Source organism: Akebia trifoliata, chromosome 6 (genome assembly GCF_017979445.1).
Source record: "Akebia trifoliata isolate Shusen 1 chromosome 6, ASM1797944v1, whole genome shotgun sequence".
NCBI classification, from domain to species: Eukaryota; Viridiplantae; Streptophyta; class Magnoliopsida; order Ranunculales; family Lardizabalaceae; genus Akebia; species Akebia trifoliata.
The window spans coordinates 27,020,455-27,035,618 of NC_141380.1; the positions used below are offsets into that span (position 1 = coordinate 27,020,455).

At 36.3% G+C, this 15,164-nt stretch overlaps 1 protein-coding gene across 15 annotated transcripts in view; it reads left to right on the forward strand.

The window, feature by feature from the left end:
* Positions 1 to 15,164, forward strand: part of LOC147400574 (mediator of RNA polymerase II transcription subunit 15a-like) — a 37,547-nt gene that overhangs the window by 17,115 nt on the left and 5,268 nt on the right. For 5 of the 15 annotated variants that reach the window (XM_086446281.1, XM_086446280.1, XM_086446283.1 and 2 more), the window contains exons 4-8: positions 961 to 1,084; positions 1,573 to 2,208; positions 3,266 to 3,318; positions 6,859 to 6,933; positions 7,389 to 8,061. In XM_086446281.1, the coding sequence (XP_086302407.1) occupies positions 961 to 1,084; positions 1,573 to 2,208; positions 3,266 to 3,318; positions 6,859 to 6,933; positions 7,389 to 8,061 (1,561 nt within the window). Of the gene's footprint in view, positions 1 to 960; positions 1,085 to 1,572; positions 2,209 to 3,265; positions 3,319 to 6,858; positions 6,934 to 7,388; positions 13,734 to 15,164 lie in introns of all 15 variants that reach the window. The other 10 variants (XR_015179417.1, XR_015179415.1, XR_015179416.1 and 7 more) reach the window with 5 other exon arrangements.

The following is a 15,164-nucleotide window of genomic DNA, read 5'->3' on the forward strand; positions in this document are numbered from 1 at the left end:
ACCTATCAAGGACATAGGGGGTTCAACTGCTTCAAGTGGGCTGAACCACCTACCACTTTGATTGGGGGTTCAGCTGCTATGTGGTGGTCGAACCACCTATCAAGGGGGATAGGGGGTTCGGCTACTTTGTGGTGGTTGAACCACCTTGGGTTGGTTCATTTGGTTCAGCCAGATCAACTTGGGTTGATACTTTAAGGTTGCTTTCTTTGGATCGGATCAAATCAAGTTGTTTTGTTCCTTTTTTAATCCCATGGAACAAAATATTTTTGGTTCATACACTTACCAAAGAATAATATCAGGGACTGATAATAGGCTATAGGTTTTTTGTGTTCAGAGCGGGTTCTCTTGTTTTCCTTCTTGATGTATTTTGTTTCTTTCGGTTGGTCACCTTGACTCCCAGTTTTTCCTAATAAAATTTAACTTATAAATAGAAGTATACCTTGCTTTTTCTGTCATTCTTTCATGTGCTTGAACTTTGTCTATCCTAGCATCTCTCAGCCAAAGCAATATTTACTCCTACCAAAGATAATATTGTTCCAGGAAACTCAGTGATTTGACACATTTTCTTCAATGCAGATTTTTTTTTGTTGAGTCCTTTGGAAATTAAAATCCTACAAAAATGTGTTTATGTTATGTTATTATACAGTCACCATTTTGGTGATCATGGATTTGCATGCTTGAAATCATTCTCTCTAGGGAGAATAGTGTTTGCTGGTGCATCAAGATTTTCAATTTTATTGTTTATGACATAATGCCATCCTCCCTACATGTATTATGATGCTTGATCTGAAGATTGAGGGTGGGCTTTGATGCATCTTGAAGAAATTATTCTCATTCATCTCTGCATGTGCCAGCATTATTTCTCTTGTTGTCAGTACCATTGGTTATCATTTTAGCTCTTTTTAAATTGTAGCTTGCATTATTCAGGGACTATAATTACTCTAAATTCCTACTTTTCAGAATGATTACCTACGAAGAATATCTATAAGGATGCTGACACTGGGGTTAAAATCACAGAATACTAGTGTGCCTAATTCCTTACCATCAAACTCTGCTGTTAGTAACAAGAAGCCCTCAGATCCAGGTAAGAACAGGAAATAGCTAAGTGCCTTTTACTTGATGTAACAAAAGATTGTTTCTAGAACATACTCGTTTCTTTTTTCTTATTTTCTTTCTAAATTTAACATGCATGACAAACGTGCTTAACAAACACAATAAACCCGAGTTAGCTCTTCATCTAGTTTATGTAGGTCTTGGGTCACCTGCAGATCAGGATGGTCATCTGCTTCCCTTAGAATTATTAAAATTTTGACTTTTGGCATGTTGGCTTTCTTATTTTTATTCAATCTCTATCTGACACTTCCCTAGTTGCTTGACATAGAAAGATGGTTTCCTTTTCCCATGAGAATTTCTTGGCTCCAATCATTCATTGTTCATGTGATGCCTACTATAAAATTTGATTTACAGTTAATTCATTATGTTACTTCTTCTCAGTTTTTTCATTTAGAGTGTTTTGTTTCTTAATCTATTTTTGATACGTAGTGCTTTTTTTTTTTAATCTTTGTCAAATAGTACCTCATGGTGGTATGCACTCTCAAGTGCCCAATCAATGGCAACTGCCGATTCCCTTACCAAATCAGGCTCAAGCATCCAAACAGTTGTTATCACAAAACATTCAAAATGGAGTTCAGAGTTCCACCAGTTGGCCATCTGCTTTACCATTTGTTTTTGGTCATAATCAGTCAACCATGCAAAATACTGTCAGAAAAACTACCAACTCGCCAAATATTCAGCCCTCACTCTCGCAATTACACATACTGCAGAACCTATTGCAGCCAACCCAAGTACAACAGAATCAGCTATTTGGGCAGCAAAACAGTGTCCCATACATGCAGCAGCAGCAACAATTACTGGGTCAACAAAACAATATCTCAAATTTACATCAGCAGCAGTGGGTCCCACAAAATAGTATTGCTGGATTACAGCTGAAGAAGTCGAAGCACATGCTGCAGCAGCAACTGATGTCTCAGTGCCAATTACTGCCTGCCCAATTGCAACCTCAATTGGGACTTCAACAACAGCAGCCGAATCCATTACAACAAAGGTTTCAGGGATTGGGTTCCTTGCTTCAAACTCATAATGTAATTGAGCAGAAACAACAATTTCAGTCGCAGGGAGCAGTTCCAGCAGTTCCAGAGGCATCATCTAGTATGTTATTACAGTTAACATTTTCGTCTAACTTTTTCCTGGTTATGATTTCTTGGTCCTTAATGTCATACATTTTGTATTTTTTGGTGTTGTTTCAAATCTTACAGATGACATTAAGTTTCTTAAATTTGTCTGGTTTCATACTTGTTAAACCGATTTGACCATTGCTTTTGTTTGAAATTCACTTGGTTTATTTTTGTATTTGGGAAAAAAACACTTATTTCTGTGCATCGATCCTTGGAAAGAACAGAGTTCTAGAGTTTTTGAAGGAAAGTCTATTCATGTGCAAACGTCTTATGTGTCTATTCTAAACTGTGTTTTTGTGTGTGTGTGTGTGTGTGTGTAAGGTCTTTAAAGAGTTTAGAGGTGTATTTTTTGAGGATTTTATTAGGACATGAGAGTGGGTATGTCACTTATCATGTGCTTAGATTTGTGGTATGGCAGTCCTCGTATTCTCTTCTTGTTGATCATCTCGATCACATCCTAATAAAATTCTTTAATTATCAAAAGAAAAAAACAATGTGACAAAAGAATTAATTAAAAGGGATCTTCTACTTTCAATTAGGAATTCATTGGGTCCTTTAAGGATTGTCCCTAACGTTGCGATTTATTACTTATTTGGTAAATAATAAATACTTACTGCTTGGCAATCTAAAACTGAGTTTTGTAAGTACTTGATTATTATTTAATTGATGAAAATAGGAAGAATGTATAATCCCTCTCTCTCTCTCTCTCTCTCTCTCTCTCTCTCTCTCTCTCTCTCTCTATATATATATATATATATATATATGGCTAGAGATTAAGTTTTTGCCGGTTTATTTTCTATATTAGGCAGGTCAATCTAACCTCTTGGTTTCCTTCTTTTTGATAAATTTTTATCCATAAAAAATAGTAATAATAATAGCTCTTATCAACCTGTTTCTGTCTCTTTTGATGTGCTGTAATTTTCGATTAGTTTCTTCTTTTCCTCTTAAATAATGTTCTTTTGCTGCTGGAAATAGTAATTAGTAATTCTTGTTTCTGTCTCATCTCTCTTTCGTATCTATTGATTCCACAGCTCAAACAAACCATTCAAATGTGGGTGACTGGCAAGAAGAGGTTTACCAAAAGGTGATTTGCCACCACTTCTTTTATAATTTCACTTTAACTTGTTTGTATGTATGTAGTCATTGTTGTTTTTTCTGATTTAGGTTGCAAAATTACAATATTAAATCAAGGGCAGTGCAGTCATAACTCATTACCCCAGGGTCATTGAATATTCAAGAATTAGTGTATACAGGATGGATTACACCAATCCTCTTTCGGAATTTTTTTTTTTTTCATAGAATATAAATCTTTTTTATTTTTTGACAACCATAATTTTATTGCAAGAGGAAAAACAGTCCTCAGGAGAAAAAAAACAGAACAACAATAGCAAAGAAGAAAACAACAAGGTCACCCCCTACAAACAAGCTCCCATCTAAACAAGAAATCCTCAAACCCGTAACACCTTAACTCTTGAAATTGCTTACAACAGTAAAACAACAGCCCCAATATGTTAAAAAAGATCTCTTCAAAAGAATTCTCCTTCCCTTAAAAAATCCACTCATTTCTTTTTGTCCACAAGCCCCAACAAATAGTTTGACGAATGGAGTTCCAAAGAATCCTCTCCCTTCCAGAAAAATCGGTGAACCTCCAAGAAGTTGGCAAGGAGCTGACCAAATGAGGGGTACATCAAAATTGATTGAGCAAGGAAGAGAAGGAAGACCTCACTTGATGAGCCAGCCCACAATGGAGAAGAAGATGATTAATTGACTCACCATTAGACTTACAAAGAGAGCAGAACTCCACAAGAACCAAACCTCTCGTTCTAAGATGATCAATAGTGAAAAGGTTATCTAGAGCCGCAAGCCAAACGAAAAAAAAGGCAACTTTCGAAGGAGAATTGATAGTCAAATCAAAGCGATGGGGAAAGAAAACTCAACCATCTCGAGAAGGGAATAAAAGGATCTAACACTAACTAGCCCTTTGGAATTAGCCACCCAAGTCAAACAATCTTCCAACTGAAAAGGTGAGTCAATTGAAGTTAAAAGGCTAAGTAGGGATGTCATTGTAGGAATTTCCCAATTGTTGAAGTTTCTTTTGAAACCAAGGTCCCAAGACACTTCCCGACCCCTTCGCAAAAAAAAGGAAGAGACATGCAACCTTTTTTTGAGAGACAAGGTATACAACGAACCAACCTTTGTCACTCGGACCTACCTCAGACTTAATAAACTTGTCAAACAATGAGCCAACCTTCTGGATTCTTTTACAAACCCTATGACCATACAACTTACTACTCAAAATACTGCACCAACCCCTTGGATCTTCGCCATACTTTGCCTTGATTAACACCATGCAAAGACTGTCCTTCTCAACTCCAAACCTCCATAGCCACTTTCCTAAAAACGTTTGGTTTGTTTGTCTCAATCTTCTGATTCCTAGACCTTTTTTCTTTTTGGGGGAACACACAAATTTCTAATTGAATAGATAAAACTTTTGATTGCTAGCATTATCATTCCAAAGGAAATTTCTCATCAAATTTTTTCAACTAGTCCTCAAACTTTTTGGGACTCTAAACAAAGACAAGAAGTGCATAGGGATACTCGATAGGGTGCTTTTAATTAAGGCCAGCTTCCCACTTTTGGATAAGTACCTAGCTTTCCATGAACCCAATCTTCTTTGAAATCTTTTAATGAGTTAGTCCCAAGACTTCTCAACGATTTGTAAATTGCCCCCCAGGAGAAAACCAAGATAAGAGGAAGGCAACACACCCATCTGACAACCCAAAAATTCGCCCCAACTTTGAATATTTGCTACAATGCCTACCCCAAAAATCCTACTCTTGTCTAAATTAACCAACAACCTAAATGCAACTTCAAACCAACTTTAGAGACCACTAAGAAGGCACACCTGATGGGGCACTGGATCCAAGAACACCAAAGTGATTCCGCAAACTGGAGGTGAGAAAAACCTGGATCATTCTCAACCACTCCAAAACCCCACAACACACTCAGACTCTTAGTTCTTGAAAACATCCTCCCTAAGGCTTCCGCCACCATGTCGAACAGGAAAGGTGAGAAAGGATCTCCCTGACGAAGCCCTTTAGAACTTTTAAAAAATTTCATTGCGTTTCCATTAACCAAAATGGAGAAGGAAGCCGACGAGATATACATCGTAATCCAAGATATCCATGTTCCCCCAAAGCCCATGACTCAACAGATATAACATGAAATCCCAATCTACGTGATCGTACGCTTTCTTGATATCCACCTTGCAAACAAGACTTTGGATCCCTCCTTTGAGTCTAGAATCAATACACTCATTTGCAATCAATAACCCATCCAAAATTAGCATTCCTTCAATAAAATCTCCTTCTTCAAGGGCAATGATTTGAGGGACTACCACCTTTAATCTTAAGCCAAAGGCCTTCGAAACAATCTTGTACAAAGAACTCACTAAGCTAATGGGTTTGAAATTCTTGAGATCTTTGGCCTCTTCTTTCTTAGGAATCAAGGTAAGGAAGGTGGAATTCGAGGAATGATCAAGGAAGCTCCTACCGAAAAATTCGTGAAAGGCTAACATCACATCCTCCTTAATGATATTCCAACAAATTTTGATACAACACCAACAAGTAACCATTTGGCCAGGGGATTTTTCACCATTCATGTCCCTTATAGCCTTAAACACTTTCTCCTTCCCAAATGTCTTTCAAGCCAATCTTTCATCTCCGGAGAACTAGAATTGAAAGCAAGATAATCTAGATAGAGCCCATCCTCTCAATCCTCCGTATACAAAGTCTATTAAAACTCCACTATGGCCTCTCTAATAGCTTACTCTCCCTAAATCACCTCCCTACCTGATTGAATTCTTACAATGAAATTTGTTCTTCTTGAGAGCTTGGCACTTGGTGGAAAAAACTACAAAGTCTGATAGAATAGAAATAAACTACACTTGTGTTAAGATGTGTGTCTTTGTGTCAATGCATGTCCAACAGGGAAAAATCTTAATTTAGTGTCCTTTTTACATGACTACCTTAAAAGTTCTTCAAGCATGGTGTTTGTGACTTTTTCCAATATCGTGATTGCAACCTCTTTTCCTAGGGTGAAAACTTGTTCCAAGATCTTGCGGACACTATCATCTTTAAGCTAACAAAGCATTTTTTGGAAGGTAATCGTGAAGTTGGGTTCTAAGGGAGTCATACCTAAGACAAGGGAACACTTTCCACACGTCTTACCAACTTTCTAAGTTAGCATCTTCAAATGCCTTTAATTACCAGAGCAAACTTAATGTTAATTATCCTTGCCTTGCTGAGGTAGGGAAAATTTAGCAAAAGTTGTTGTTTAGGAGGGAAGAGGGAATCTTTCAAACAGCTATACAATTCCATTTTATTCTGTTTCTCATGCTGTGTGGATCATATATGAGCTGCGCAATTTTATTTTATTTTATTGTGAAATTATTAATGTTTGTTATGGCAATTTCATACTCTTTTTGCAATGATAGAAAGAGCTTCACAATTCACAAACAACCTTCACGTTTAGACTGACACTTTTCTTCTTTTTCTATTCACTGTGTAACACCTTAATTATATGTAGGTTCTTACATTAGAAAAAATTTCTGTTTATTTTACAGATTAAATATATGAAGGAAATGTATTTACCAGATCTGACTGAAGTGCACCAAAAGATAACTCTCAAGTGCCAACAGGTACTATTTTTAATTTTTTTCAAAAATCTTTTGTAGTTCATTGCACAGACTCCCAACTTATAAACAATAAATGCATTACGATTGAAAACTGTCAGTTCCTAGTTACCATTCTTTGTTTTAGAGAGCTGCTATTGATACCCAAACTTCTACTTATCACAGCCCAATTAAAAATAAAGAAAATAAGAAGTAAAAGTTGGCTTACCAATAGGAGCTCTCTCTATTTTTTGTGTCTAGGATTTAATATGAGCCTAATCATAATTGTAAACAAATATTGAAATTGTTAGAACGAGTGTTAGAATGTTTTGTAATATTGAGATTATAATTTTAGCCACACCTTTATAATCTTTGAAGACTGTTTTAATCTCTAATTGGGGTGTAAGAAGTAAAATTTGGGGTGTGAAGAGCAGTTCTCTCATTTTATTCTCTTAATTCTTTAAGGTTTCATTGTTTGGCAGGCCGACTCTCTTCCACAGCCGTCAAGACCACAAATTGATAAGCTTAAAAAGAGGAAGATCATGTTGGAGCGCATTATGAAATTCTTACATATGTCCAAGAACAATATTCCAACTAGTTTCAGGGAGAAGATCGGTGAATATGAGAAGCAGATTGTTATTTTTATAAATAATATTCGTAGGGCCAAAAATACTACACAAGCTAGTATGATGAATTCACTAAAGCCTAGTTCGACGTTGGAGTCAGGACAAGCACCAAGTTCATTGCAGCAGTGTGGTGTGGGATCCGTATGGCAAAATACTACTAGTGCACCCCAACAGGCAAACATTGCACTATCACAATGGGGTGTGAATGGTTTTCAGCGTAACATGAATCCTACTCAAGTAAATTCTAATGTTCTCAAACGTCAGAATCTGACGCAACCATTGTTGCAATCACAAAAGAAGAAACAAATGCTTTCTCCTTCCGCTCCCTTGGCTCCATCTCTGATACTAGGGGATCTTGAGAAACAGGTTTCTAGGATTTCCTCACTCTCTTATGCTGGAAACGTTGGATTGCCAAAGAACACAGGTGTTGCAATGTCTCCATCCATTTTGTCTTGTTTCTTATGTTCTTTGGTATCATTGTGTGGCATTTCATATGTTGCGGAGATGCTTGAAGTTGATGAAGAACAAGGTACATATCTTTTTGCATGGGTGCTAGACATTGTGAGTGAGTTAATGATAGATGGATTCTTGTGTGTCTGGATTTTATTTATAAGATTTATGGGTTTGATATTGAAACTTGAGGAAAGATCATTAAATATATGATGATTCAGGCATACCCCTCTACACACCTCTTTTTGTTGGTGGTATACAGTATATTAAAAGCTTTATCTACCTTTTGATTTGGTAATGTCACACAAACACCTTTAGCAGTAACACCACACAGTCATTAGTGTTGCAGCGTTGTTGGTCCAAACACTCTGAATGTTCTTTTTCATCGATATATAAGTTAACTAGCTGTGGATGGGAGTAAAGATTTTTTATGGCACGAGAATAACCCATTATATTAGAAGGGTTGACGACGTTGCCCTTCCATGGTGTGCGATATCAATTCATACCAGTTTTTAAGTCACACTACAACAACGTCCATCATGTCTAGTAGCAACAATATATCAAATGGAAAGTCAGAAATTTTCCATATATATATATATATAGCTTTCTTAATATCCTTCGTGGGATCTTCCTATAATCCTATCCTGATGAACTCGTGGACCAGATAACACTATCACTTTGGTACAAGATTTTCATCGTAAATATCGGTTCCTAGTCCTTCATTACGGAACAGCAACTTTCTATTTCTGGTATTTCCTTGATTAATACATCGATTAGTTCCAAGGCCTTTCCTTCATTCCATAGCTTGCATGCCTAAAACAAGTTCAATTATTCCTATTTATATGAATCTTTGATGCAAAAAAAGATACAGTTTAGTCTACACTGCATTACTTAAATATTTAAAGATAATAGGCGAGAAAAGGATTATGAGCCGTGTGTGCATGACCTCAAGATTGGACCTCATATGCACATATTGACGTGAAAGTGGATATGAACCATAGATGCTTTTTCACTCATATCTCGAGGAAAAGCATCTATGGTTCCCATACACTTTCACGTCAAGGTGTGCGATGTGAGGTCCAATCTTTAGGTCACTTCAGCATTATTCAAGGATTATATGTATACTTACATGTCCTAGAAGGTTGACGTCGTGGTTACCATGACAAAACATTTTCTTCTATGCCTACCTCCTCCTTGCCACAGTTCAATAATTTCAGTTCAAAGTGCACCTTAGGAAATAAAAAATAAAAAAATATCACTCCACTAGAGATATTGAACAGATCTCCATGTCTTCGTAGTGTAAATTCTATTTATATCCAAACTTTGCAGTTGCAAACTCGGAGGAAAAACATAAATTTTACATTATTAGTGGTGGGGCAATCCTAACTCCTAAGAAAATAAATTCTACAGTATTTTTTGAGGATTTTATTAGGACATGAGAGTGGGTTTGTCACTTATCACATGCTTAGATTTGTGGTATGGCTGTCCCGTATTGTCTTTATGTTATCAAAAGAAAAAAAAACTATGTGACGAGAATTAATTAAAAGGGATCTCCTACTATCAATTAGGAATTCGTTGGGTCCTTTAAGGATTGTCCCTAACATTGCAATCTATTACTTATTTTATCATTCAATAACGCAATCATATCTTGGTAAATAATAAATACTTGCTGCTTGACAATCTATAACTGAATTTTGTAAGTTCTTAATTAGTATTTAATGGATGAAAATAGGAAGAATGTATAATCCTCTCTCTCTCTCTCTCTGGCCAGAGATTAAGTTTTTGCCCTTTTTTTTCTTCATTAGGCAGGTCTTTCTGACCTCTTGGTTTCCTTCTTTTTGATAAATTTTTATCTATAAAAAAATAGTAATAATAATAGCTCTTATCAACCTGTTAGTCCCTTTTTGATGTGTTGTAATTTTCGATTAGTTTCTCTTTTTCCTCATGATTAGAGAGCTTTGCCTGCTTTGTTTCCTCGCTCCCAATCTATACAAATCACTTGTTTATGTTATTGCAGTATTATAAGCCGTCAGGTATTCTTGTTTTGTGCATGGAATGTTTCCTCCTCTCATTAATAATATTTTTAGTTGTAAAAGAACAGCTAATATGGTAGTCTGTAATTGTGCATATAATGTTTCTTCTTTTCCTTTTAAATAATGTTCTTTTGCTGATGGAAGTAGTAATTAGTAATTCTTATTTCTGTCTCGTCTCTCTTTAGTATCTATTGATTCCATAGCTCAAACAAACCATGAAAATGTGGGTAACTGGCAAGAAGAGGTTTATCAAAAGGTGATTTGTCACCAATTCTTTTATATTTCACTTTAACTTTTTTGCATGTATGTAGTTATTGGTTTTTTTTTTTTTTTTTCTGATTTAGGTTGCAATTTTATAATATTAAATCAAGGGCAATGCAGTCATAACTCATAACCCCAGGGTCATTGAATATTCAAGAATTAGTGTATAGAGGATGGATTACACCAACCCTCTTTTAGAAAGGATTTTTTTTTCCATAGAATATAAATCTTTTTCATTTTTTGACAACCATAATTTTATTGAAAGAGGACAAACAGTCCTCAGGAAAAAAAAAAACAGAACAACAAGAGCAAAGAGGCAAACAAAACTAAAAAAGCAAACAACAACAACAACAAACAAATGAACACCACCCCAAACCAAGGTGAGGTCACCCTCTACAAACAAGCTCCCATCTAAACAAGATATCCTCAAACCTGTAACCCCTTAACTCTTGAAATTGCTTACGACAGTAAAACAACAGCCCCACTACATTAAAAAAGATCTCTTTAAAAGATCTCTCCTTCCCTTCAAAAATAGACTCATTTGTTTTTTTCCGCAAACCCCAACAAATAGTTTGAGGGATGGAGTTCCAAGGAATCCTCTCCCTTCCAACAAAATCTTTGAACCTTCAACATGCTAGCAAGGACTTGACCGAATGAAGGGTGCATAAAAAAGATTGAGTAAGGAAGAGAAGGAAGACCACACTTGATGAGCCACCCCACAATGCAGAAGAAGATGATTAATTGACTCACCATTAGACTTACAGTGATCAGAACTCGACAAGAACCAAACCCCTCATTCTAAGATGATCAATAGTGAGAAGGTATCCAGAGTTGCAACCCAAAGGGGAAAAAAAAAACAACTTTCGAAGGGAGAATCGATGGCCAAATCGCAGTAGTAGAGAAAGAAAAATCCTCAACTGTCTTGAGAAGGGAATAAAAGGATCTAACTCTAACCAGCCCATTGGAATTATCGACCCAAGTCAAATTCCAACTGAGAAGGCGAGTCAACTGAAGGTAAAAGGTTAAGCAAGGATGTCATTGTTGGAATTTCCCAATTGTTGAAGTTTCTTTTGAAACCAAGGTCCTAAGAAGCTTCCCGGCCCCTTCGCAACAAAAAGGAAGAGACGGCCAACCTTTTTTTGAGAGACAAGGCATACAAGATAAGAAAACTAACCTGAAAACGGGACTCACCACACCGCCAATCTTTCCAAAATTGCACTTTGTCACCAAGACCTACTTCAGACTTAATAAACATGTCAAACAACAAGCCAACCTTCTGGATTCCTTTCCAAACCTCACAACCATATGACTTACTACTCAGAATTCTGCACCAACCCCTTGGATCTTCGCCATATTTTGCCTTGATTAACAACATGCAAAGACTATCTTTCTCAACTCCAAACCTCCATTGCCACTTCCCTAACAACATCTGGTTTGTTTGTCTCAATCTTCTGATTCCTAGACCTTCTTTCCTTTTGGGGCAACACGCAAATTTCCAATTGACCAGATGGAACTTTTGATTACCAGCATTATCATTCCAAAGGAAATTTCTCATCAATTTTTTCAACTAGTCCTCAAACGTTTTGGGACTCTAAACAAAGACAATAAATGCATAGGGACACTCGATAGGGTTTTTTTTATCAAGGCCAGCTTCTCACTTTTGGATAAGTACGTAGCTTTCCACCCCAATCTTCTTTGAAATCTTTTAATGAGTTAGTCCTAAGATTTCTCAACAATTTGTAAACTGCCACCAGGAGAAAACCAAGATAAAAGGAAGGCAACACTCCCATCTGACAACCCAAAAACTCGCCCCAACCTTGAATATTCGCTACAATGCCTACCCCAAAAATCATACTCTTGTCTAAATTAACCAGCAACCCAGAAGGAACTTCAAATCAACTTTGGAGACCATTGAGAAGGAACACTTGATTGCGCACTACATCCAAGAACACCAAAGTGGTCCGCAAACTGGAGGTGAGTAAAAATTGGACCGTTCTCAGCTACTCCAAAACCCCATAATGCTGTCAGACTCTTCTTAGGTCTTGAAATCATCCTCCCTAAGGCCAAAATGCTCTTTAAATGTTTAAACTGTTAAATCAAAATTTGGAAAATATCAAATTTTCACTGTTAAATCATGAAGAAAAAACAACGTTGACTTACGGTAAGTCAAGGGGGGTAAACCTAATGAATTTGCAAAGGGGTAAACAAAATAACACCAATTTTATTGGGGTGGGGGGGTTTTCTAAAATACCGTGATATAAATGATAAGGAACATAAAACAAGTACAATAGAAATCTACATTGAAACTCCTCAGAAATAGCTTCCTATAGCTTGCGAATCCCATGTAATCCATTAGAATCAGCTCTCATGTATGTCCACCAATACTCTGCAAGGTCAAAATGAATTAGATTAGAAGGAAATTTTGTGTCTTCTAGGAGAAATTTATTCATAAACCATGTAAGACAATAAAAGCTGATTTTTAACTATATACCACCAACAAAAAGAGGTGTGTAGAGGGGTATGTCTGAATCATCATATATTTAATGATCTTTCCTCAAGTTTCAATATCAAACCCACAAATCTTATAAATAAAATCCAGACACACAAGAATCCATCTATCTCTAACTCACTCACAATGTCTAGCACCTATGCAAAAGGATTTGTACGTTGTCCTTCATCAACTTCAAGCATCTCCACAACACAAGAATCGCCATGCAATGATACTGAAGAACAGAAGAATCAAGATGAAATGGAATGGAGCCAGTGCAACACTTGTCTTCTTTGGTAGTCCAACGTTTCCAGCATTTGAGAGAGGAAATACTATAAACCTGTTTCTCAAGATCCCCTAGTATCAGAGATGGAGCCAAGGGATCAGAAGGAGAAATCATTTGTTTCTTTTCTTCTGATTGTAACAATGGTTGTGTCAGATTCTGATGTTGAGCACATTAGAATTTACTCGAGCAGGATTCATGATAGGTTGAAAACTATTCACACCCCATTGTAATAGTATACTTTTTGCCTGTTGGGGTGCACTAGTAGTATTTTGTTGTACGGATCCCACACCACTGTGCTGTAATGAACTTGGTGCTTGTTCCGACTCCAACATCGAACTAGGCTTTAGTGAATTGATCATATTGGCTTGTGTAGTATTTTTGGACCTGTGAATATTATTTATAAAAATAATAATTTGCTTCTTATATTCACCGATATTCTTCCTGAAGCTAGTTGGAATATTGTTCTTGGACATATGTAAGAATGTCATAACGCGTTCCAACATGATCTTCATCGTTTTGAGCTTATCAACTTGTTGTTTTGACAGCTGTGGAAGAGAATCGGTCTACCAAACAATGAAAGCTTATAGAATAAGAGAGTAAAATAAGAGAGCTGCTATTGGCACCCCAAATTTTACTTATTACGCCCCAATTAGAGATTAAAACAGTCTTCAAAGATTGTAAAGGTTTGGCTCAAATTATCTCAATATGAAAAAACATAATAACACTTGTTCTAACAATTTCAATATCTGTTTACGATTATGATTAGGCTCATATAAAATCCTAGATCCAAAATATAGAGAGAGCTCCTATTGGCAAGTCAACTTTTACTTATTCTCAACCATTCCCTTATTTTCTTTATTTTTAATTGGGGTGGGATAAGTAAGAGTTGGGGTGCCAATAGCAGCTCTCTAAAACAAAGAATGATATCCTAGGAACCGACAGTTTTCAATCATAGTGCATTTATTTTTTATAAGTTGGAGTCCGTGCAATGAACTACAAAAGGTTTTTTTTTTTTAAATTAAAAGTAGTACCTGTTGGCATTTGTGAGTGATCTTTTGGTGCACTTTAGTCAGATCTTGTAAATACATTTCCTTCATAGATTTAATCTGTAAAATAAAACAAGTGAGAAAAGGATTATGAGTCGTGCGGGAGTGACCTCAAGATAGGACCTTATATTGCACGTCTTGATGTGAAAGTGGATATGAACCATAGATGCTTTTTCACTCATATCTGGAGGAAAAGCATCTATGGTTCCCATATACTTTCAATTCAAGGCGTGCGATGTGAGGTCCAATCTTTAGGTCACTTCAGCATTATTCAAGGATATATGTATACTTACATGTCCTAGAAGGTTGAGGTCATGGTCACCGTGATAAAACATTTTCTTCTATGCCTGCCTCCTCCTTTGCAGGGTTCAATAATTTCAGTTCAAACTCCACCCTTCGGAAAAAGAAAAAAAAAAAAACGCACTCCACTAGAGATATTAAACAGATCTCCTTGTCTTCACAGATCTCCTTGTCTTCCTTTTGTAAATTCTATTTATATCCAAGCTTTGCAGTTGCGAACTCGGAGGAAAAACATAAATTTTACAGTTTTTTTGAGGATTTTACTAGGACATGGGAGTGGGTTTGTCACTTACCATGTGCGTAGATTTGTGGTATGGCTGTCCTCGTATTGTCTTTTTGTTAATCATCTCTATCACGTTCTTCTACTTTCAATTAATTAAAAGGGATCTTCTACTTTCAATTAGGAATTCGTTGGGTCCTTTAAGGATTGTCCCTAACATTGCGATTTATTACTTGTTTTACCATTCAATAACTCAATCATATCTTGTTAAATAATAAATACTTGCTGCTTGACAATCTATAACTGACTTTTGTAAGTTCTTAACTATTACTTAATGGGTGAAAATAGGAAGAATGTATAACTCTCTCTCTCATGGCCAGAGATTAAGTTTTTGCCCTTTTTTTTCTTTATTAGGCAGGTCTTTCTGACCTCTTGATTTCCTTCTTTTTGATAAATTTTTATCTATAAAAAAATAGTAATAATAATAGCTCTTACCTACCTGTTTCTGTCTCTTTTTGATGCGCTGTAATTCTCGATTAGTTTCTCTT